Source organism: Neoarius graeffei, chromosome 1 (assembly GCF_027579695.1).
Source record: "Neoarius graeffei isolate fNeoGra1 chromosome 1, fNeoGra1.pri, whole genome shotgun sequence".
Taxonomy (NCBI): domain Eukaryota; kingdom Metazoa; phylum Chordata; class Actinopteri; order Siluriformes; family Ariidae; genus Neoarius; species Neoarius graeffei.
The window spans coordinates 30,644,273-30,669,489 of NC_083569.1; the positions used below are offsets into that span (position 1 = coordinate 30,644,273).

The window sequence follows — 25,217 nt, forward strand, 5'->3', positions numbered from 1 at the left end:
AACAAAGAGGCAAGGTTGCGACAAGCTTCTGAGTGGAAGGAGTCGGGGGAGTTGTTTGACAATGTGCTATTCACTAACGAAACGACAGTCGCATTGGAACACTTTGCAAGACAAAGTTTACATAAAAAGGGACACTTCGTCTCAAAGCCACGACCAAAACAGCCACTGAAGCTGAATCCATGGGGAATGATTTCCCGATATGGAGCAGGTCCCCTTGTCATTTTTGAGGGAATAATGGACAGAGAATATTTTGAGGAGACCATCATAAAAGAATTTGCAGCACCATACATCAGGGAATATTTTGGGACTGATCACCGCTTTTTCCAGGACAATGACCCAAAGCACACCGCAGCTGCGGCTTACTTAGCATCAGAGGGCATCAACTGGGTTAAAACTCCAGCAGAATCACCGGACTTGAATACAATCGAACTGGTTTGGCACGCCATGAAGGACTATATCCGCAAAGACAGGTACAAAGCAGGAGCTCATCAAAGTCATGCAAGTGTTCTGGAACACAAAAGTGACCGTGGATTTCTGCAACAGACTTACATCAGGTTTATCAAATGTAATCAATCTGGTTATTAGCAACAAAGGAGGGCATAGCGGGAAATGATACCCTGTCTTCAAATAGCGTACTCAGTTGAAATTTGTGATTTGTGACTTAAGATTTGTGATTACATGTGCACCTTTTTAATTTAAAAAAAAGGCACGAACGTCTCTATTCTTGTTTTTAACTGTATGCCTATGTTGTAACATCGTTGTGCAGTCATGGAATAGTGCTGACCGGTGAACAGTCTGCGTTGTTTATTTCACTGTGTATCTTCAACCTAATGCCTCACTGCCGCCATGGTTCCCTAGGAAAAAACAAGACCACTTATGCCGATAGAGTTATTGAGTCTCTTACTTAATTACATAATTTCATAAATCTGACTCCAAACTGACACAAAGTGACGTGGCAACTGGCCCCCCCCCCCAATTAGGAGAGGCTTTCAGATGTAAATGTCAGTGCTCTGAGCTAAACAAATGCAAATCTGGGGAACAGTTTTACTAGTCTTTTAGAAATGTGTTGCGTTCAACAGTTGTGTTGTGTTGAACGCAACACATTTCTAAAATACAGAACGAACATGAATTTTTCAAAAATTATGAGGCATGAGCGACGAACATGAAGATGAATGAAACATGAACGAAACGTTCATGTTGATTCGAGTGAAATTAGTGCCTGAAATTAGTTTCTGACTGATTCAGGGGCATGTTGTAATGGAAGCCAGGGGAATCCTGGCTTACTCGAAAATTTAAAATTACAATAACAAACGAACATATTCATTGATCAAATACGTCAAGTAGGCCTACGTTATAGAAATATAGAAAATATACGCAACATTGCTTGCATTACGACTGCACATATTCACTTCTCTAAACATTTAACTCATTTCTCATGCCTTTTTCACTGAAAACATGATAAAGTAATGGACTGCAATTAATATTTGGCTCTACTACCTTGCATTCCGGGGTAACAAAGACTGTGCAGATCAGGATATCCAGATATATTTTTTACTGCTTTGCTTTGATTATGAAGACATATGGTTTTTCACCTTGATGCGGTTTTTCACCTCCACCACCATACGACAACATTTTGAACCCATCCACTCTTGAAAAAAAGATAGTCATCAGGGTTAGATCTTAAGGTTTTTCTGCACTAGCCAGCCGGGCTAGTGGCTTGCAAATTGCACTAGCCCGCAGAGTGTTGCACTAGCCCGCTATTTTAAGCCCAATTCCTGAGACAATTGAAAGAATTTTAAATACTAAACAATGAACAAGTTGAAACAACAGAAGCTCCCAATTCAGTGTAACAAAACCAGTACTTTATTCAATCCATTATGGTTCTCATGTGAGACTTTGTGTTTCAAACCATATTGTCTATGTAACGCCACATGCTGCAACTGTTGTGTGTAGAGGATGACAACACAATTCTGCTTTATTCAGACTTTATTTGCTCTATGCGCATTGGCTAGTGGTGGACCTGGAACCAAAACTGCAGTAAATTAACAACAAAAAATCTGGTAAAGAAAGCTGCCCTTAACATGTCTCTATTTCAAGCATATCAACTTTGATATTTACCTCTATGCTCATAATATACTGACAATTTATAGGTAATAAAATAAAATAACTAAAATTTAACAGCCACAATTTTTAAAAATTCTGTTCCATTCCTGCAAACTAATGAAATTACAAGTGAGCAAACATTGTGAATGCACTCTTCAAAATACAAAATGATAAACTACTGATAACAATACATTGCTTTAAATTGTATGTTATGGCATTAATGCCTTGCCATACAAGCACAATGTGACATGTACAACCCCGATTCCAAAAAAGTTGGGACAAAGTACAAATTGTAAATAAAAACGGAATGCATTGATGTGGAAGTTTCAAAATTCCATATTTTATTCAGAATAGAACATAGATGACATATCAAATGTTTAAACTGAGAAAATGTATCATTTAAAGAGAAAAATTAGGTGATTTTAAATTTCATGACAACAACACATCTCAAAAAAGTTGGGACAAGGCCATGTTTCCCACTGTGAGACATCCCCTTTTCTCTTTACAACAGTCTGTAAACGTCTGGGGACTGAGGAGACAAGTTGCTCAAGTTTAGGGATAGGAATGTTAACCCATTCTTGTCTAATGTAGGATTCTAGTTGCTCAACTGTCTTAGGTCTTTTTTGTCATACCTTCCGTTTTATGATGCGCCAAATGTTTTCTATGGATGAAAGATCTGGACTGCAGGCTGGCCAGTTCAGTACCCAAACCCTTCTTCTACACAGCCATGATGCTGTAATTGATGCAGTATGTGGTTTGGCATTGTCATGTTGGAAAATGCAAGGTCTTCCCTGAAAGAGACGTCGTCTGGACGGGAGCATATGTTGCTCTAGAACCTGGATATACCTTTCAGCATTGATGGTGTCTTTCCAGATGTGTAAGCTGCCCATGCCACACGCACTAATGCAACCCCATACCCTCAGAGATGCAGGCTTCTGAACTGAGCGCTGATAACAACTTGGGTCGCCCTTCTCCTCTTTAGTCCGAATGACACGGCGTCCCTGATTTCCATAAAGAACTTCAAGTTTTGATTCGTCTGACCACAGAACAGTTTTCCACTTTGCCACAGTCCATTTTAAATGAGCCTTGGCCCAGAGAAGACGTCTGCGCTTCTGGATCATGTTTAGATACGGCTTCTTCTTTGAACTATAGAGTTTTAGCTGGCAACGGCGGATGGCACGGTGAATTGTGTTCACAGATAATGTTCTCTGGAAATATTCCTGAGCCCATTTTGTGATTTCCAATACAGAAGCATGCCTGTATGTGATGCAGTGCCGTCTAAGGGCCCGAAGATCACGGGCACCCAGTATGGTTTTCCGGCCTTGACCCTTACGCACAGAGATTCTTCCAGATTCTCTGAATCTTTTGATGATATTATGCACTGTAGATGATGATATGTTCAAACTCTTTGCAATTTTACACTGTCTAACTCCTTTCTGATATCGCTCCACTATTTGTCGGTGCAGAATTAGGGGGATTGGTGATCCTCTTCCCATCTTTACTTCTGAGAGCTGCTGCCACTCCAAGATGCTCTTTTTATACCCAGTCATGTTAATGACCTATTGCCAATTGACCTAATGAGTTGCAATTTGGTCCTCCAGCTGTTCCTTTTTTGTACCTTTAACTTTTCCAGCCTCTTATTGCCCCTGTCCCAACTTTTTTGAGATGTGTTGCTGTCATGAAATTTCAAATGAGCCAATATTTGGCATGAAATTTCAAAATGTCTCACTTTCGACATTTGATATGTTGTCTATGTTCTGTTGTGAATACAATATCAGTTTTTGAGATTTTTAAATTATTGCATTCTGTTTTTATTTACAATTTGTACTTTGTCCCAACTTTTTTGGAATCGGGGTTGTATTTCAATTCTAAAAACTGACTGATTTGGAGTCATCTTGAATTTTCATACTCACAAGGTTATGCTTCATTCACTCAGAATCACTGGCCATATGGATAGGCCAGTTAAAAACTATGCTGTCTTGCAAATTCAGTGCAAATCTCCTCTTACTCACATCTCAAAACTTTTCAAACATGGCTGACATCAGCCCCCACTGCCCTGCCACCTACTCTTACAGAATATTAAATGTGCTGAATGGTGGTGCCACCTTGTGGTAGGTCTAGCAAATTAGGCACTCATCATGGTACACAGTTACAACCTGTGTCAATGAACTGTGACAGTAATGTTCAGCAACAATGCATTACACCATGTACAATAAATAGAATGAGCTAAAATATTTTGTATCAGATTTTGCGTGATTCAAGATGGCCACACCCATGTCAAGTTATTGCACTAGCCAACACGGGCTAGTAGCAGAGATTTTGCACTAGCCCGTGGCTATCTGCACTAGCCATGGGCTAGTGTTAAGATCTAACCCTGGTTATCCATATTTATGTAGGCGTTATACTGCCCTTTGGCATAACTACCTGCACTGGTGTTATTTCATCAGCTATGTTCCTAATGTCTGAGACTACAGGCTTTTATTATGAACGACAGTAGAAAGGTGTTTTCATTTGTGCATTTTATTAGCTAGTGCAAACTTGACAAAATTGGAATGGGAAAAAGGTATAAAAATGGTTAATGTCACTGGGGGGGACATGTGTGCAAAAGCACTTTTTGTTTTAACAAGACAAGTACTGTAGCCTAAAAAAACAAGATGTCAGTGGCCAATTTGTTCCGCCTCAGGGTCTACTTTTCGGGGGCTTCGCAGTCTTTCGTTGATCCGGTTTCGGATTTTGACCCAGTTGTCCGGAGACAAATCAGGAAAACGTTCTGTGGTTAACTGATGCACTTTTTTCTTTAGATTGTGCAGCAAGGTGGCCTTGCCTTGTGACCCTCCCCAATTAATCATTTTCCCCCACCGCTGATACTCTTCGAATGGCGTCAGAGCCATGAACACATTTGCGGCATAAATGTCTGGCCTGTGCTGGCCTCTTTGTTGGCTCTGCCTGAACAGGTAATCGTCTCGCTCAGCAGAGAGGACCCGGAGCTCAATGTCCGGCAGGGGAGTTCCAGCCGGGACCCTGGGTCCAAGGGTTGGTGGAGTGGCGTTGAAAGACAATTGCCGTCTAGCACTAGCAGTTGTGTGCGGTGCTGGTGGTTGTGCTGGTGTGGCCTGGTGAGCTGTGGGCTGCGCTGCCGTGGCCTGGTGAGCTGCGCCGCCGCAGGTGGGGGGTTAACCAGCCGCTGCAGAAGTTCCTCCACCTTCTTAAAGCGTTCCTCTGCCTTCGCACGGTCCTCCACAGCCTTTCTAAACTGCTTCTCTACCTCCAATTCTCTTGACACTGTCTTCAAGCGGTTGTCCATGTCATCTAGCCGCTTTTTCATAATCCTAATTTCTTCCTTGTAAAGTCCAAAGCAGTCTGTTCTGCTGCCGGCTGTTGCCACTGTCACAGCCTACATGAAAATGATAGATGTGAGTCACAATTCATAAACATTAAAAGATAGGCCTATAAATTATATGCACAATGGTTTCATTAGGGTCATTTATTTGGATGGTCTTAACTCAGACAACTTACCGATTTCTTCCTTACAAGGCGCACTTTGGATTTTGCAGGAGTGCCAGCTGGCCTAGCAGACCCCTGTTTTTTGGCAGCGTGTTGCAAGGGCTGCGCTGTCTAGAAGAAGCAAAGCAATATTTAGTTTAGAATAGCATAGGCTACTGGAGTCCTGGATGTCCTAAACTGGATGGTTTTTTTAACTAGAAACTAGAATTTTTTTGCAGTGCATAGAAAGTTGCGCACATGAACTTACTTTGGATACAAGACGTTTTGGTCTGTCGACAGTCCGTGCCATGTAGAACTCAGCAGTCTCCATTGTCACCAAAGAAATTTGTTGTCCTATACCAAAATGCTGAAATAAATCAAATGGGCAACGTCTTGCCATTTATTACAAATGGACAGGTTTTGTGGGAGGTCCAGCTTGAGGTGAGAATGGTCTGGAATGTGAACATTTAGTGGGGGATTCCAGCCTAACGAGCTGTATGCATTACAAAAGGCGAGCTGAATTCAAGAACACGTCCTCAACAAAGAAAACAAATTTTAAAACGATACATGAAAATGGGATTCCTGACGAGCTTTATGCCTTACAAAAGGTGCTGAATTCAAGAACATGTCTTTTAACAATGAATGTGTAAACAGCTAAATCAATTTTTAGAAAGATACATGAAAATGGGATTCAATACCATGAGTTAATCTGTAGGCAAGTCGAGAATCTTCACAGAGGGGGTATATTGCTTACGCCTATCGGAATCAATGTAACACGCCCAATAATGACAGAATAAAGGGTGTGTAGCCTTTAATATGTTTCATATATATCAGGAAAAGTAGTTATGTTTAAATGCCCAGTCAATATGAAACAAATCTTACCTCAAAGTGTTTTTTTCCACGGCGATTTTCCGCGGCATATCAAAGACGTGTACTTCTGGACGTGACAGACTTCCCTGTTGTTGTTTTTTTTTTTTTTTTATCAAGTAGCGAATAGCATGGGAGCAGGCAATGTACCAGCATTTTTTGCTAAATCTAATCCCTCTCTCCTTGGTCTACTTTTTTTTTTTTTGGTCTTTTTTTGGCTCTCCCCATGTAGGCTATAGTTGTGAAAGTGTCCACTCGTCTTTATTCAGTTGTTGCTAAATCTAATCCCCCTCTCCTTGGTCTACCTTTGTTTTTATCTAAACAGTTAGGGAGCTATGGCAGCAATTGTAATATTTCCTTTGTGTAGCACACTAGCTCGATACAACAGTCTGCAACCGTCTGGGTACTGAGGAGACAAGTTTCTCAAATTTAGAAATAGGAATGCTGTCCCATTCTTGTCTAATACAATGTGTCTCGCTAGGAAGGGCTGATTTTCGGCTGCATCGCAGGAAACTAATGTCCCTTTTCCACTACCCTTTTTCAGCTCACTTCAGCTCGCTTCAGCCCGACACGGCTCGCATTTCGACTACCAAAAAACAGCACGACTCGGCTCGCTTCAGCCCTGCTTAGCCCCTAAAACTCGCACGGTTTTGGAGTGGGGCTGAAGCGAGCCGAAGCGAGCCGAGTGAGGCTGGGGGCGTGAGCAGACACTCCCCTGTGCACTGATTGGTGAGGAGGAGTGTCCTCACATGCCCACACATGCCCCGCGAGCACGCTGGGATCTGTAAACACCGCAAACCCGGAAGAAGAATAATTACGAATTACGAGAATTTCTGAAGCCTTATGCGCCTCACCTCATCTATACGCTCTTGCCAGTATCTGTTGGCGTTGTCGGTGACAACAAGCCACAGCACCAAGACCAGCAACACTAACGACTCCATGTCCTCCATGTTTATTGTTTACTATTCGGGTCGTGAGACTACCGCTTAAAAGCTCACTGAGGTCACAGTTTGCGCTGCTTAACGACATCACCTGACGTCCACCCACTTTCGCTAACTCCACCCAATGTGTCCACCCACTTCCAGCCAGCACGGTTCAGTGCGGTTGTAGTCGAAATGCAACTCCAACAGCCCCGCTCAGCTCGACTCCGCCCGACTCAGCATGGCACGGCTCAGCCGCGTTTGTAGTGGAAAAGCGGCATAACATGCCTGAAAAATCAGCTCTTCCAAGTCAAAGAAAAGGAGACGTCCGGTTTTCACCGCTGCAGTAGGATTACGCTGTTATATTAGGCCTTCCTGATCGGTCTTCCTTCCTCACCCACCAATAAAAACACAGGAGATTCGAGATCATGTTCTTTCTGTTTATTTTTTCCATCATTAAAATATGATGTCCATCGTTGAATCACTTCCTGTAGGAGACAAAAACTGTAGCCTAAGCATGTAAATGCAAATAACTATTGGCATGAAAACGTGTCTATTGCACAGTTTTGCAACTTCATCTCCCGGCAATAGCCCCAGATCTCTCGGCCGTCATTTGAAAAAAAAAAAAAAGCGAATATTATATTTGCTTGTACACAAGACTTTGAGCAGTGGCTGTGGCCACAACGCTCTGGCCAGGACAGCAATAATGCAACTTCGTAACCAGTGAAGACCGCAGATTCTGGTGTGCTCATGGCCACCTTATGAATAATTTGTCACAAAATATTACAAAGTTAAAATCGGTATTCTTGACGCTCAATGCGGAATGGCTTCACATTATATATAGATTTGGAATGACATCAACCAGTGAGCGCGTAATGTTTCGCTCATTCCAGGTTAGTGAAAAGCAGTCGCGTTGCGGACTTTAGTGGTCTTGCTGTTGTCTCGTCAGCCAGCTACAATACACACTTCACTTTCCCAGGACACCCTGCTGCACCCTGTGCTAAGAAACAGACCAATTGTGCTGTAGATTATGATGTTACCAGTAGCAAGCTATGATTGTTGAGATTGTTTGAGATAAAGATTTTTTAAAGATGAAAACAGAAACATAGCCAGTGCAAGCGCTGAGCCCCAGCAGGAGCCAGCTGCAGCTATTTACTGTTACTTATCTTGTTCTTGCATTAATCAGAATACGCACAGCTGCATCTGTGCAGCGCCCCTCCCCTCTCTCCGTTTGCTTATGGAGAAGTGCTTCTAAATTGCCAGCTTAGCTCGGAGCAAACTTCGTGTGACACAATGACAAAATCAATCCGCGTTTAATAAAATGAAATAACTGGTGAATATAATGGGAATGCGCAAACAGAAAAGGGAAGTAAGAACACATTTTACCGTTGTACTCCACATATGCGCAGCGTCAGATGTAGGCAAACAGTCGCCAATAAAATGAGCAACAGCTCAAATAACCCGATGTTGATACATTGCCCAACACAAAGGGAAAGTCATGCCAGTTTTGTAGGAAACCTGGAACATGTTGAAGTGGATGTTTTGAGAAGTGTTTATGTTCGTATTGTTTTCCCCACGCGATGCCTGAATAATCCACGTCAACTGTCTGTTATAACAAATGAATGACAGACATTACAAGGCCGTACAGCTAACTAATATTGCATAGTTAATCATCGGGACTCAGTGTAAACAAATCAGCATTATTGAACAAACGAATAACAACCCAGATATACCACCAATGTTTAGAGCAATGCGCCGTATTGGCGTAATATCGCCTCAGCTCAAGTCAGGTTTTGGACATGGTAAGCGAGAAAACTGCACTTTTCAACAGGACTTAAACTCTGGTTTATTGCCATCCTCTTCAGAAACGTTGATCTGGCTTGTCAATGCAACTTCACAAATCACTGCTCCTCCCCGTGGAAAAAAATGGTATTGCAGCTGTGTTTTTTAAGGGGCGTTGCCAGTCCAGGCTTCATCAACACGTCATGTGTGGGGGATTACGATACGGGCACAGCCCTCGCACGGACCAAGCATGGTGCGGGCATGGAAACAGGCAAACAAATGAATGGCTTCTACTGTAATACACCAATTAGTTTACACTAGGCTATTTATGAGGTCTTAGCCAGGACATACTTAATGTAAACATGTGTAGCTTACCTTTGATTATTTGGGAGGCTTTTGTTTTCCCCATGGAAAATTTCTTTGCGATGGAAGAGTCTGGGAACATTCCACCCACGCACTTGTTGAAATCATCAAAGAAAGACAGGCTAATGTTTTTCTTAGCTATTAGCATCGCCATCTTCACCTCAGACCTAATCACTTGTTCAGCCTCACCTCCGGACATAGTTATGTAATTACTGATGCCTGAGAGGGTGGGGACGTGAATTCATGGCCCGACTTCCTGCTGTAAACTCCTGTCAGAGGCGCGTCATGAATTCTGGACCTACCGACTTTTATATTGTGAAAATACGGGATATTTTCGGGAAAATAAAACGGGAAGACAGCGGGAAATAAGTCAAAATAAGGGAGTTTCCCGGGAAAAACGGGAGGGTTGACAGGTATGCCTCCTACATTGAATCAGGATATGAAAAACAGAAAATTGGTGCCATCTTTGTAGACCTGTCAGCCGCCTATGATACAGTGTGGCACGAGGGGCTCATGTTTAAGCTGTTGTCATATGTAAAACGTAGAGCCACACTGAGGCTGCTTTACAAAATGACAGGAAACCATAGCTACTTTGTATGCATTGCTGACCAGATGAGCAAACCCAAACAAATACAGAACGGAGTCCCCCAGGGTTCAGTGCTTGCACCTACTCTTTTTAACATTTATATAAGTGACATGCCACCCACGGAATCCCTAAAATTTGGATACGCAGATGACCTAGCTATTGCCACACAGGCACGTTCATTTGAAATATTAGAAAATACCCTAACAAGAGACGTGGAAACATTACACTTTTTTTAATAAATGGTACCTGAAAATGAATGTCACAAAGACTGTTAGCTCTGTATTTCACTTAAACACTCAGCAAATCAGACACTGCAAGTCTGTGATAACATTGGAGGAAATATTTTGCCTTCAGACTTAACCCCAAAATACCTGGGGGTTACTTTTAGATCGAGCGCTAACATTCAGACAACACTGCGAGGCCACAGCACAGAAACTCAAAAAGCGATGTGCAATAATAAGAAAACTAGCTGGTACCAATTGGGGAGCATCACAGTCCGTCTTGCGGACTTCAGCTCTTGCACTGTGCTACAGTGTTGCTGAGTACTGTGCTCCAGTCTGGAGCCGCTGCTCCCATACCAACAAAATAGATGTTCAGCTGAATTCAGCCATGAGAATAATCACAGGTTCCATCAAAGCCACACCTACAGCCTGGCTCCCTGTGATGGCATCAATTGCCCCTCCACAGGGAACAAGCAACCCAGCGCCAACATGAGCGTATACAACTGCTGGACGAATCTACCCCGGTGAGAAGGGTACTTGACTCTGCCTCTAACACCAACAGACTAAAATCACACAAACCATTCTTCAAAACAAGTAATCAATTTCAACATAAATGAATCCTGGAAACGAGAATGGGATTCGAACATACCACGGGGAGGAGAAATAATTACAAACCCAACAGACCCACTCCCAGGCTTTTCGGCCCTCTCAAGACGTGAGTGGGTCCAATCCAATAGAATTTTATCAAAAGAAGTGGTTGAACCGCTGTGAACCTCTACCAATGGGGGTATCGTGACACTCCAACATGTCCAAAATGCCAACGGGCAGCACAAGACATGGACCACCTGGTCCTTCACTGCCCACAAACAGCTATACCTGGAGGTTGCAATTCAATTTATGAGGCGGGCCCAATATTCCAACAATGGTGCACTAACAGAGGTGTGAAATAAACCATACGAAACTACATCAAAGCCATAAAACACTAAAACAAGTGTTTTGTATAAAATACGTTTATAAAAAAAAAAAAAAAAAAAAAAAAAAAAACACACACAACAGTACATAAAAACACAGGTTTTGACTGCAGAAGGTGCCATAGTGCTGCAGGTTATTAAAAGCCTTTCAGAACTACATGAAATAGAACAGACAAAAAGTACCCCTCAAAAACAATACTCCCCTAGTCAGGATTGAATGCCAATCTAAAAAAGTGGGTCTTCAACTTCGATTTAAAAAGGCCGAGATCAAAAGTGGTGCGAATGTCGGGGGGCAGATTATTCCACAGTCTGGGGAGCAGCAACAGCAAAAGAACGATCAGCCCACTGTTTATATCTCGACCTTGGGACTTCTAACAGAAGCTGACCCGAAGAACGCAGGGCCCTACCATGATCACGGATAGTTAAGATCTCAGACAAGTAAGAGGGAGCCAGGCCATTGATGGCATTAAAAGCAAACAGAAGTTTAAAATCAATTCTAAAACGGACTGGAAGCCAGTGGAGTGATGACAGCACAGGAGTAACGTGTTCACGTCTGGACGTGCTTGTTAAAAATCGGGCAGCAGCGTTCTGTACAAGTTGAAGACGAAAAATTGAAGACTGGCTGAGGCCAACATAAGGGGCATTACAGTAGTCCGGTCTCTAACTGATGAATGCATGGATTGCCTTCTCGAGATCCTGCCGACTGCGAAACGGCTTCACTTTGGCCAAGAGACGGAGCTGAAAAAAGCTTGTTCTAACAGAACTAATCTGTTTATCAAATTTAAGCCCACTGTCAAACGTTACCAAGATTTTGTACAAATGGTTTAAAAAAAGGGGGCCAGAATACCAGAGTTTGTTGTAAGAACATTTGACATGGGTGACGTGCCAAATAAAATACATTCTGTTTTGCTGTCGTTCAAGTGCAAAAAGTTCCGTGCCAGCCAGTGCTTTACATCAGTAATACAATCCAGTAACTTAGTAAGCGTCGTATTTTCATTGGGTCTCATGGGTAAATATATCTGCAAATCAGCATAAAAGTGAAAAGGCAGATTGTGTGTTTTTTTTTTTTAAATAATTGATCCCAGAGGTAGCATGTACAATGAAAACAGAATAGGGCTGAGAATAGAACCCTGTGGCACCCCACAAGAGAGGGATGTATATGAAGAACAGAGGTCACCAATCATCACAGCAAAGCTCCTATTTGCCAAGTATGACCTAAACCATTGGAGAGCAGTGCCACGGATGCCGACATGCTGCTCTAAGTGAGATACAAGGACCGCATGGTCAACTGTATCAAAGGCCGCTGTGAGGTCGAGCAGCACCAGCATGGCAAGATTCCTGGCATCCACAGACAGAGCGATATCATTGTGCACCTTTAACAGTGCTGACTCAGTGCCATGTCGGGATCTGAAACCAGACTAGAATTTCTCTCTAAAAATGACCATAATTGAATAAAAACAACTTTTTCTAAGACCTTAGAAAGAAAAGGCAAATGGGAGACAGGCCTAAAATTGGACAGAACAGAGGGGTCAAGATGTGTTTTTTTTTTTTTTAAAGGAGGGGCCTAACTACAGCATGTTTGAAGGCAGCTGGGACAGACCCTGAATTAAGACAAGTGTTTATAAAAACAAGCAGACTTGACCCAACAGAATTAAAAACCTTCAAAAACTTGGCCGGAATGACATCTAAGGGGCAGTTAGTGGGTTTCATGCCACTAACCACCTTTGTGAAAAACGACAGAGAAACAGTCTCAAACCAGTCAAAAACAGCAGACTGTGTAGGAGGAGCATCCACGTTATCAAGGGACGCATCAATGTTTCTGATATTCTGTCTGACTGATGCCACTTTGTCAGTAAAGAAACAGACAAACTCTTCACAGGTTGCAGCGAAGGCATCAGACAGAACAGTGGGGAGTGGATTAATAACAGAGTCAATCGTATTAAATACTAGTCTTGGATGATGAGAGCTATTGGCTATAATGGAAGACAGATATTTGGACTTGGCCTCCTTCAGCGATCTCTGGTAAGCAGTGAAACTGTCCCTTAACCAGCCCAGGGATACATGCAGTTTGTCCTTTTTCCACGTCCGTTCAGCCTGTCTACATTGTTGCCCAAGCAGACGGGTGTGGTCATTCAACCAGGGATCTGTCTTGGTTTTGATGCTTTTTTGCCGAAAAGGGGCAACAGAATCCAGAATCGCAGAACAAGTAGAATGGAATAGAATGGAAAGTGGAGAGTAGAGACTCTGGGCAAAGGGAAGGAACCAGCCCACTGTCAGCATGCAGCTGAGGGTCCCTAAAGGCAACAGCAAACTCCCCAGCCGTCGGCGAAGTAAAGATACGGCATCTACGAGCTGGGGAAACAGGCTTATTGGCGGGGGGGCAGCAAAATCAGAAACAATGGGGAGGTGATCCGAAATGGCAGTGTCCACTATTTCTCTGAGGGAAACTGAAAGCCCGTGAGAAATAAGATCAAGAGTGCGCCCATGCTCATGTGTTGGTGCATTAAGAGACTGGGTGAGACCAAAGGAATCCAAAAGGCCTTTAAACTCATTAGCCAGTTGACTTGCTGCACAACAAACATGAATATTAAAGTCTCCACAAATCAATAGTTTATCAAACTTTACAATAAAATCAGACAACAACTCAGAACTCTTGAATAAAGTCCTTATTAACTTTGGGAGGACGATAGACTGTGGCACACAGCACGGGGCAGGCGAGGTCGATCACAAACAGCTGCAGTTCAAAGCTGGAATAATTTTAAGCGGTTAACATTCGGCATCTGAAAATCTCCTTAAATATAGCAGTCAGACCGCCGCCACGACCAGCAGCTCGTGGGGTGCTGAAAAAAAAGAACAGCCGGGAGGGAGGAGCTCCGAAAAGGCGCTGTTCTCACCTGGTTTCAACCAGGTCTCTGTCAGCAGGAGGAAATCCAGATCACGTGTTGTAAAGAAGTCATTCAGAATAAATGTCTTATCTGTGAGAGATCTGGTGTTAATCAGCGCAGTAGGAGCTGAGCAACAGCCAGACTGGTGAGAGGAGCAGGTGAGCAAGCGAAGATTCCCCAGCACACAGCCCCGCTGACAGGTCCACACTAGCCGACAACATGGGAACAGCACCCCGGTATCATAGAGAACTGGTTGGAACCACAGATACCTGTACTCCGTGGAAGTACATGTGATCCGCAGATCGTAACCCCTGTAGTCCATGGAGGATCCGGCTAATAAATGACGGGGATCGTGACGAGAAGAAGCCAGGCAAGATTTAAGTTTAATGAGAACTCCTCCTCGCTTTCCCTGTCTTCTGCGGCGACTGCTGTGAGGTAGCCAGCAGCAAAGATGCCGTAGATGTGGAGATATGAACACCAGAAAAGGTGAAGGCATCTTTGAATGTCCATCAGAGCCGCAGATCAACAGTTTTTCCAAAGACTCATGAATATTAAGAAGTGTCAGGTGATCATACACCTGCAGCGGTGAGACACTCCGTATAACAAACAACAGACTTGAGAAAAACAGCAACACACTCAACAGAGGGAGATGGCCAGCCAAACACACAGGTGCCATTTTCCCACCCATCTTGAGCAAGGCACCTAACCCTAATTGCTCTCTGGGTGCTGTAGCATCGCTGCCCACCGCTCTCAGTATGGGTATGTGCTCATTGATTATTTTGTGCTCATTGCTTAGAAGAAAATGCATTTTCTTCTTTCAGGAAATATCCATCCTTCCTAAAATTTCAGCAAAACCATTGAGTGCAGGACATCAACCTAAGGAGGGGTGGAAACTGCACGAAAAAATCCCTGACGGTATTCAACTTTGCTTCCTTGGATAAGGTTAGTTTGATGATATCCAATTTATTACTAACCTATTGTTTTGGGGTTTTTTTTAGGTTTTATAGGTGGTTTATTTTGACAATAGGTGGACAATGAACAACTCAGCTGACTAGAAGAATCCTATAAAAAAGTATATTAGATATACAATTCATAAGATTTTTGTATTAATTTTTACATTGCAAATGCTCGTTACTAGTCTCATCAAAGAACTCCAGAAGAGCCCCTTTATAGGAGTTGGCCTTGACGAGTCGAGAGATAGGACTATGGAGAAACATGACATCTTCATAGTCCGGTACCTGTCAAAGGAAGGCATGAAGACAACTTACTTTAAAAAAAAAAAAAAACGAGGCTGGCCAGACAGCTACCATCTACGAAACTCTGTCGTGTTTTCCGAGGGTACAACACACCCATGAAAAAGGTAAACAAAATAATGAATATATTAGTCAAAGGTTATTACAATAAAAATAAGTTAATAAGTGAATGAGTAATTATGAAATGGGCGGCACGGTGGTGTAGTGGTTAGCGCTGGCGCCTCACAGCAAGAAGGTCCTGGGTTCGAGCCCCGGGGCCGGCGAGGGCCTTTCTGTGTAGAGTTTGCATGTTCTCCCCGTGTCCGCGTGGGTTTCCTCCGGGTGCTCCGGTTTCCCCCACAGTCCAAAGACATGCAGGTTAGGTTAACTGGTGACTCTAAATTGACCGTAGGTGTGAATGTGAGTGTGAATGGTTGTCTGTGTCTATGTGTCAGCCCTGTGATGACCTGGCGACTTGTCCAGGGTGTACCCCGCCTTTCGCCCGTAGTCAGCTGGGATAGGCTCCAGCTTGCCTGCGACCCTGTAGAAGGATAAAGCGGCTAGAGATAATGAGATGAGATGAGTAATTATGAATAAAATTCATACATGAACAAATTTTAGCTAGTTGATTTTCTGTTTGGCTAGTTACTTTGGAAGGTAACTATTCCGGCTGGCTTGTGAAAAAAAAATATATGAATTTCTAGGCCTGCATCATAATATTAAACTGCAAAACAAAATAATAAAAAAGTCATGTGTCTTACCAGATATAAACAGGGATGAGAGTGGCTTGTGATGAAAAAAAAATCAGAAAAATTAGCCAGGGGTCCGGGGGCCGCAGGCCCCCAGTGGGGTCCAGGGGCGAAGCCCCCGGGAGCTCATGGATTTTAGAGATTTTTTACCTTAAACCATTTATTTTATCATCAAAATTTTACAAATGTTGTTGAAATACCATACTGTGTTTGCTTACAAAATTGACACTTGTACAAAAGTAGAACTCTCTTTCAAGTACATACATTACTTAAACTTTCATTTGATAAATATCAACTACACCTATGTAAAGGAAACATTGACATAGGCCTTTTGTAATAATAATAAAAAAATTTATATAGCGTCTTTCAAGAAACCCAAGGACACTTTACAAAAAGGAATAGAAAACTGCGTTGCTATGGAAAAATATGACCACGAGAGTCATATTCTCCCTTGCCCCGTGGCAATGACAAAACAGCACAACGCAGACCCTACCCCCCTAAAATTTTCTCAACGGATTTGCAACAATATAAAAAAAGGTCCATTTTGACTGAAAAAAGCAGAATTCCGCCAAAAAGCGGAAAACTCTCATCCCTGTATAAAAAGTGTCGAAAGCAAATACGGTCATTGTCAGTAGGTTCCCACTTGTTAGTGATCCAAAGCTTTCGGCGAGCTTCAGGTTTTTTTGGAATACGGTAAAAGCTCTTGGGATCATTCTTATCAAATCCGTATGTACAGCCGATAACACGACACTACCATAATTTATGACCCGATAACTCCGATCGGCCATTTATAAATAGCCTCTTGCCAACCAAAACATCACGTGACCTAGGGCTGGGCGATTTTACGATTACGATGTTATTCACGATATAAAATCTCTACGATTAGAAATTAGACATGTACGATATGCCTACGATAAGCCTATGCCTTCAATAAAATTACTTCATCCGAAGTTTTGACAGACACGCGAATAGCCAATCATAACTAAACAGTACCGCACGTAACCAATCAGTTGGAAGAGAGCCACGTCAAGTTAGGTTGCGTGCACACAAACACACACACGTGTAGCAGCAACGCACAGTGGTGAAGTTTGCAGGAGCGCGGCATTTCTCCAACAAAGCGATTATAAAAATGAGCGAGAAGCCGACTGACCGGAGTTCTGAACAGGAAAGTCAGAGCACTGCCCTGGAGGACATTGTTGAAAAGAAGGGCCAGAGATCTTCGGTTGTGTGGAGGTATTTTGGATATTTAAAATCGGACATACAACAAAGTGTTACACTATGCAAATTATGCCGAAAGCACGTCCCTACTAAGACTGGAAACACCACCAATTGTTTCCAGCATTTAAAACAGTATCACCCACTAGAGCACGCAGAGTGCTGTCAGACCGGCAATGACCCCTCGAATGCCGGTAAAAAGAAGCTTCAACAACAGACCATGCAGTCCGCTCTTTCCCGCATCATGCCGTATGAGAAAACATCGAAGCGACACAAAGACATTACACATGCAATCACACACTTCATTGCAAAAGGCATGCTGCCAATACGCACAGTCGAAACGGCAGAATTCAAACAGCTAATGAATGTGATCGACCCTCGTTATCAGCTCCCAGGACGCAAGCACTTTTCGCAGACAGCGATCCCAAACATGTACACGGAGTGCAGAGGGATGGTTGAGAGGGACCTGCAAGCCGTGTCATACTTTGCCACCACATCGGACATGTGGTCAAGTCGAACGTCAGAACCATATATGAGCCTCACTGCTCACTACATTGAGCAAGACTGGACTTTAAAGAGCAAATGCCTCCAAACGGCATACTTTCCCGAGGACCATACTGGTGAAGCAATTGCATCAGGACTGACAGAATCGCTTGCTTCATGGGGGCTAAGTGAAAGCAAACAAGTTTGCATTACCACAGATAGTGGAGCAAATATAGTGAAAGCTACCTCCCTCAACAACTGGACTCGCCTGCAGCGTTTTGGGCATCGACTTCACTCAGCTGTTGGTAAGTTGAATAGCAGAATTGCCTTAATTATATTTTCAGGTCGTATAAATATGAAAAATTCATGTTCATTATTATCTTTAAAAAAAACAATTATTTAAAAAGAAACTAGACAAGAAAGTTTTACAATGTTAGAGAGTTAATACTTTTCATAATGTTTATTAGGCCACCCGTTTAAAATTATGCTTTATGTATTTCTCAAAGATTATTTGCCACCTCAGAAGATTCTAACCTATTCAAACTATGTTGGATTCAAGCCCATGTCTATTAAATTTAAAAAGACTGTCTTGATTATGCAGCCCCTCATGTAAAATATTCTGTAGGCCTATTATAAATAATCATACTAGTTCTCTTTTTTTTTTTTTTCCCCAGAGAGAGCCGGAAAGAACAAGAAAGTGGAGCGTGCTGTGGGTGTGTGTAAGAAAGCAGTGGCTGCCTTCAGCTTCTCTTGGAAGAAGAAGAGAGACCTGGCTGCTGCTCAGGAAGAGCTTCACCTACCCCAGCACAAGTTAGTGACTGAGTCACCCACCAGGTGGGGCTCACGTCAGAAGATGGTTGAAAGAATGCTGGAGCAGCAGAAAGCCGTCGCTCAGGTCTTAGGTGCAGACAAAAAGACAAGACAACTGGTTCCTGCATGGCAAGACATAGAGGTCCTGGAATCTGTGCATGGGGCCCTGAATGCACTACTGGAATTCACTGATTCACTCTCCAGTGAAAATTATGTGAGTGTGTCATACCTCAAGCCGATGCTGCAACTTTTCAGAACACAGATTCTGAAGCCAGCCGACGATGAAACACAGCTCACCAAAGAATTGAAGATGACAGTCATGTCATACCTGGATGAAAAGTATACTGATCCAATTACTGAGGAACTGCTTGATATTGCAACGTTGGTTGATCCGCGTTTCAAGGTGCAATACATCAACCCGGAAAACATTGATGCCATCAAAATGAGAGCTGTGTCTGAGATGCTGGAGGACCTGTCCACTTCAGTCAGAACAGAGGAAGCAGCACCAGAGCAAGCAGAGGCAGGAGAGGCTGCAGTGCCTCCCCCCCTGAAGAAACAAAAAAAGTCATTGGGCAGCTTCTTTAAGAAATCGCACTCCAGCCCAGGACTCAATGACAGAGAGTTAGTTGAGAGGGAACTTGAAAACTACCTGATGGCAGCAGATGCAGACAGCGAAACAGACCCACTGCAGTGGTGGAAGATCAATGAAAGAAACTTCCCAAGACTTAGCTGCCTTGCAAAGCGCTATTTATGCATCCCTGCAACCAGCACACCCTCTGAGAGGGTATTTAGCACAGGGGGTAACATTGTGACCTGCCACAGGGCAGCTTTAAAACCTGAGACAGTGGATAGACTTGTCTTCCTCGCTCGTAACCTGTAAACAGTCAAACCTTAAAAACCTTAAACACACTGACGTACAGGATTGCACTTTTTTTCTCCTTGCAGCATAAGGTTTACACGTCAATATGTCTTTTATGTTTATTTGAAAGTTGCTAGAATTTGCACAGATGATTAACAAATGGTATATAGTTTTTATTTTTCAGTTTCAGTTTATTCATTTGAACAAAAAGAACAAAAGAATGTGCATCCAGTTTGTTTTGGTTCTGTGAAACTTGAAGGCTTGTTAAGCTATTTTTGTTAATTAGGAAGGAACTACTAATTTGTAATGTTCATATTTTGAGCAGAAAATTAAAGAAAATACAAAAATGGTGATTTGATTTATATCGTGATATATATCGTTATCGAAAATTTTGAAAAAATATATCGTGATATAATTTTCTCATATCGCCCAGCCCTAACGTGACCATGATATGATATAATCATCTTGTTGTGCCAAATATTCAATGTTCTGTATGAGACTCATACTAAGGAGATTTTTGTTTTATGTATTTATCGCTATGCTCGTTCGCGCAGTCGCTTCGCTCCTTTGATATGCCCAAATTAGTGTAATCTAAAGGCCTGATATACATTTAATGTGTTTGACAGGTCCCAAGATCTCAAGCCCTGACACGCTGTACATCCCTTGATACATGTGAAGTAAAATGTAAAGAAAATGTGACCTTGGGTGCTGTGTGAGATGGCTGCCTCTCCAGTAGCTCTGTAGTTTTTAGCTCTTTAAACCTCTTTTTTTCCATGTTTTTACTTTTCTGCTCTTCTTACAAAGACAGTGTGTTTTTCTTCATATCCCATGGATATTTTTAACTTTAACACGCAACCAGGAGCCAGTTTTCTCGCTTATTCGATAGAGGAGCTGCTGGCCCTGAAAACAATGGGACGAGCCGGGATACGACACCCCCTCCTGGCGGAGCTGAGGAGGAAACCCAGGGGCTGCAAAGCTGGGGCTAAGCTAAAGGCTAGGCTAGCGGACAACCGGTGGTGCTATAAACCATCCATTCCCTCCATCATCATGGGGAATGTGAACTCGCTGCCGAATAAGGTCGACAAGCTATCCGCACTGAACAACCAGCGGATTTACCAGGAGAGCAGCTTATTTATTTTTACAGAGACATGGCTAACACACCTTGTACTGGATGCTAACGTGGACCTGCGGGGATTCACTGCTGTGAGAGCCGACAGAGACATTAAAGCATGCGGGAAAGGCAAAGGTGGGGGACTCATCATTTACGTGAACAACCGCTGGTGTAACCCGGGACATTTCTCCATAAAGACAGGCTTGCGTTGCCCAGACTTGGAGCCGCTAGCATCACCATCTGTGTTTACATCCCTCCGAGGGCAGACGCAGCATGTGAGGGGATTCACTCTGTCACAGCAAGGCGGCAGACACAGCACCCTCAGGCATTTATCATCATTTCTGGGGACTTTAACCGTGCTACTTTGGACTCTACTTTGGCTGCTTTTTACCAGGCTGTGGACTGTATCTTTTTAATTTCCCTGAGGGAACCCTCACAAAGGGATCAATGAAGTTCTATCTAATCTAAGTACCGTAAAATACCAAATAATAGCCGAGTTCCAATTAACCGCCGAGTTCCCTTTAACGGCCGGGTGTACGCGTGTGTTGTGACAAATAAAGGCCGGTTCCGAATACTCGCCGAGGTCTAAAAAAAAAAAAAAAGCGTCCGAACGTTCTATCTAGAATCTTGAGGCCCAGCACTTTTCTGGTTTTCTGGTGTTTAAACGATTTTGCATTGCATAGTTTTCTACCGAAACAATATGAATGAATGAATGAATGAATGAATGAATGCAAAATGAAATTATTTCTATAATACTGTTTACAACATTTTGTTACGTGATAATAAACATGCCATTTCAATGTTATAATCTTGGTCTACCGTAATATTTCTTGAGGAATGCAACTCCGTAACTTTTGACAGATGTCTTAGCCAATTACGTTTGACATGGGTGTGTGGGATATCACTTACGTCATCGAATGAGGAATACCCCTTTGGGTATACCCAACGAAAGCCAGCGTGTGTGGTGACATTGAGGACTGCGGGTTTCCAAGGTTGGACTAATTGCCGAATGCATGCGTCAAAGCACACACTGAGTTTTATTAAAGACCTTATACCATTTCACTTGCCCTTACCCATTCGGATCTGGAAGACGCTTTACAAAAAAGGTGAGAGCGTTCTAACATGCATTTCAGTCTGCTCGCGGCCAATCTAATCCAAGGGGCCTTTTCAACAAGTAATCTGTCGTGCAAGTTGGGCAGAAGCACGCGTCAGGCAGGCAACATGTAGGCCTACAAGTCAGTAACCTATTCAACTAACTTTCATCCGAACTTTAAGTTTTCTACGGGGTCGAGCCACCGTACCAACTCACTCGGGGAATAGGCTCATATCCGCCAAATAGGGAGACGTCTTGGAGAGAAACGTGAGAATGCAAGATGACAGTATGTAGCCACTGCAGGTCACTTATTTTTCAGCATAAGAAAAAACCCTTTGGTTTGACACTTTGCACCCTAATTATGTTGCTTCAACGTCGCGCCCTCCATGCAATTTCAGATTGACAGACATCGCGAAGCGCAAAGGGTGGAGGCTGCATGGGTGAGGGTGATAGCAAGTGACCATAACTTTGCAGAGTAATTAAATCACAGTGCTGCGCACAGACAATGGTGTGGTTTCTTGATTATTTTGTAAAGCATGCACTTAACTAGTCATTAACAGGAAAAGGTGTGTGATTTATCCTTTATCCACCCTGACTGTGCCATGCGAAGATGCATTCTGCGTCTTCAAAATTCCCTGAAGTCGGCACCGTGCTATCTGTAATCTAACTCTAAACAAACTGTAAGTTATACTGGTTAAAAGTAGGCCTATCTGAGAATGATTTTTCCCCGTTTTGAGGTAGATTTTGGGGAAGGTGTTTGTGAAGAAGGAATTAATCGCCTGTTCCAAATAGCCGCCTAGTCTCTAATACGCGCCGGGTCTCTTACGTGATTGAGACAAATAATAGCCCGGGCTATTATTTGGTATTTTACGGTAAGTGTATTATCGCCCAGCGCTTTTGTGTGCGTCAATAAATAACATTATCCGTGTACCACACAAACACAGGAACACCTAATTTATAGTCTCTCTTATTTCTTACCCTGGCAACAGTCGACTTGTGAATTGCTGATTTTCTTGGTCTTTTTCTCGGCTCTGCTTTGGTCCTCGGCTTTTTCCGGGTGCCTCGCACGAAGCGTTCCCATTTCTCTCTCATTGTCCGGGCTTTTGGGAAACGATGAGTACTAATCCCATCATGATTGGTGTTGCTACAGCCTCCTACGATACATATGTTAACCATTTTAATAATTACGCGATAACGTTGAAGAAATTTGCAGAAAACCACCAGGTCGTTTTCTCATAAACAAACCAGCGCTGATGTAGGATTCAGAGGGAGGCGTTCCGCATGCGACGTCACGAAAATCAATGTTTGCTGGGAAATCCAAATGCCAAGTTTTTTCAGAGGTGGACCAATTCGCCTCAAATGGTTTGATTTCAACTGAATTTTTCTGGTATTGTGCAAGGTAAAAAAAAAAAAATGGCACAAAATGCAAAATGTGACATATTTGACAAAAGAGTAATATAAAATAGGAGAATTACATTGATCTTGCCCTGAGTTAAAGTAAGAGGTTTCATTGCTGCCAGAGCTAATTGTTAGACACAGTTCTCTCTCTCCAGGGATCAGAGGCTTCGAGCTCAACACCATACGATTCTTCCAACAACAAGACCTCCCGGTTCGGGAAACCATGCCTAAAACAGTCCCCTATGATTTCATCCATTTTCATTTTCAGTGTGTAAAGCTTTCTGCTCAACACACTGCAGAGGGGGTGATTCTGACTGATTAGCTTAATAATAATAAACAATAATAATAATTTAAAAAAATAAATAAAAACCCAGAGGAAAAAAAAGTCTGTGAGAAATCAAGTTGAAATTTTGAGAAATAAAAAGTTGGAATTGCGAGGAAGTCGCAATTTAGAGAAAGAGGAAAAAAAACAACCCGTGATGGAAATAAACTTGAAGTGAAGATTTAAATACTTTCAATATACAACTAAACAGGTTAGCCAAACTACAACTCTCTCCTGAGTGGATAAATAGTGCACTATCTAGGGTGCACACGGCATTATTTCATACTGAACGGAGTTCCTAAAACAGTAAAGTGGAGATATATTTGGGATTCGACCACACACCTTCAGTTTAACTTACCTCAGGGTTTTAAATCCTCAGAGCCAGTCACAACAACATGTTTTTATTTTTATAACTCGAGGGGCTCAGGCGAGCAGCGGCTTTTTCTTCTCCAGTGTTTTCTGGCGGTTGGAGAAGCAGCTACTGGACGCGTTACCGCCACCACCTGGACTGGAGGACGCTTATCCCAACCTTCTTCTTCCTCCTTTTTAATGGCGGTTGGCAAACAACTTTTGGAAGCATTACTGCCACCTACCGAAATGGAGTGTGAGTCTGGCTATCTAAGGCTACGTTTACATTACGTCGAATCAGCGGATCATCAGATTAACGTTCTTAAAACGATTCGCGTTTACACTAAAACCGTTAGCCGTGCACACAGCAACGCCAATACGCGGATACGCTAATCACATGACTTTAGACGGCGCGTAACATGATCCCAGTGCATTTAGGGCATGCGCAAGGCTCACCACTTGCAAGTAGAAGGATGGCAAGCCGCGCAAGGCTCACCACTTGCAAGTAGAAGGATGGCAAGCCTAATACACGGATACGCTCGGCTCCGCAGGCATCCTGTGCTCCAAATCACTCCGCCCTGAACAGCGAGTGCCTTCTGGAGGGTGCGCACTCCGGCCCTGCGCAGCTCACACAGCGCGCGAGTGAAGTGAACAAGCCATGATTCGGGACTGAGCCGCTGTGTGTGAGATCCCAGCGCATATCACTTACTACTTGCAAGTGGAAGGATGGCAAGCCTAAAGACAATCATAACTACACAATGGGCAGTATTTGCTTCAGTATTTGCAGTATTTTCATACTTTTATACTCTTTAATGAAAGGTGATACAAGGCGGAAGTCCGCGCCGTTTTTCAGCAGTCGCGTCACATGACCAATGCCAGCGAATCAGGAAGGTGGATGTCACAGTGACATTGTCCAATGAGACGCCAGCTAGAGCTCAGCACAGCGTATCCGCGTATTCTGAATGTTTACACAGCACCGGAGCTGACACGATCTGGATTGAATACGTGGACGCTGGCGGATTCCCGTTTCCTGGCGTTTCCAGGGGGTTTAATGTAAACGGACAGTGCATCCGCGAAGAAAACGAGACAGATACGGTCTAATGTAAACGTAGCCTAAGGCCAAGTTTACATTAGACCATATCTGTCTCGTTTTCTTCGCGGATGCACTGTCCGTTTACATTAAGGGCCCGTTTACACGAGGACGCTGTCGGGTAAAAACGACTAAATATTTTATCAGAAGTGCCTTTCATTTACACGGGGACGGCGTTTCCGAGGCTGAAAAACGGATAAAATTGAAAACGCCTTCCAGAGTGGATAAGTTAAAAACAGCCCCTGTTGCATATCCGTCTAAACTACCCAATACGCGAAACTCTGCTTGGATCTGCTCACGTCGGGTACGCGTTTACGTCATACATA

General features: G+C 43.1%; 2 protein-coding genes and 1 pseudogene across 4 annotated transcripts; 1 reads left to right on the plus strand and 2 right to left on the minus strand.

Annotated features, from left to right (window-relative positions):
- The window catches only part of LOC132892425 (zinc finger protein 271-like), a 120,067-nt pseudogene extending 96,159 nt beyond the window's left edge, over positions 1-23,908 (minus strand).
- On the minus strand, positions 4,608-23,893 carry LOC132892432 (uncharacterized). Of its 3 annotated transcripts, none has more exons than XM_060930726.1 (4): positions 23,796-23,893; positions 5,855-5,940; positions 5,620-5,718; positions 4,608-5,497 (listed from the first exon to the last, which is right to left on the minus strand). In XM_060930726.1, the coding sequence occupies exons 2-4, from the start codon at positions 5,915-5,917 to the stop codon at positions 4,985-4,987; spliced, it is 675 nt and encodes a 224-aa protein (XP_060786709.1). In that variant the 5' UTR covers positions 5,918-5,940; positions 23,796-23,893; the 3' UTR covers positions 4,608-4,984. The 3 variants fall into 3 exon arrangements, with proteins under 3 accessions (XP_060786709.1, XP_060786700.1, XP_060786691.1); XM_060930717.1 differs by lacking the exon at positions 23,796-23,893 and adding an exon at positions 6,469-7,213 and having other exon boundaries at positions 5,855-5,953; XM_060930708.1 differs by lacking the exon at positions 23,796-23,893 and having other exon boundaries at positions 5,855-7,213.
- LOC132884696 (E3 SUMO-protein ligase ZBED1-like) lies at positions 17,622-19,550 on the plus strand. The gene is made up of 2 exons (XM_060918565.1): positions 17,622-18,165; positions 18,535-19,550. Exons 1-2 carry the CDS (start codon positions 17,622-17,624, stop codon positions 19,548-19,550), a joined length of 1,560 nt encoding a protein of 519 aa, XP_060774548.1.
- Positions 23,909-25,217: the final 1,309 nt, after the last annotated feature.

Excerpts from the sequence above, each read along its gene's own strand:
- LOC132892432 (XM_060930708.1), bottom strand. The coding sequence starts at position 5,986 with ATGGCAAGACGTTGCCCATTTGATTTATTTCAGCATTTTGGTATAGGA. Across the intron at positions 5,719-5,854 it reads CAAAACGTCTTGTATCCAAA|ACAGCGCAGCCCTTGCAACA; the intron begins GTAAGTTCATGT and ends TGCTTCTTCTAG. Across the intron at positions 5,498-5,619 it reads GCCTTGTAAGGAAGAAATCG|GCTGTGACAGTGGCAACAGC; the intron begins GTAAGTTGTCTG and ends ATTTTCATGTAG.
- LOC132884696 (XM_060918565.1), top strand. The coding sequence starts at position 17,622 with ATGCCGTATGAGAAAACATCGAAGCGACACAAAGACATTACACATGCA. Across the intron at positions 18,166-18,534 it reads TCGACTTCACTCAGCTGTTG|AGAGAGCCGGAAAGAACAAG; the intron begins GTAAGTTGAATA and ends TTTTTTCCCCAG.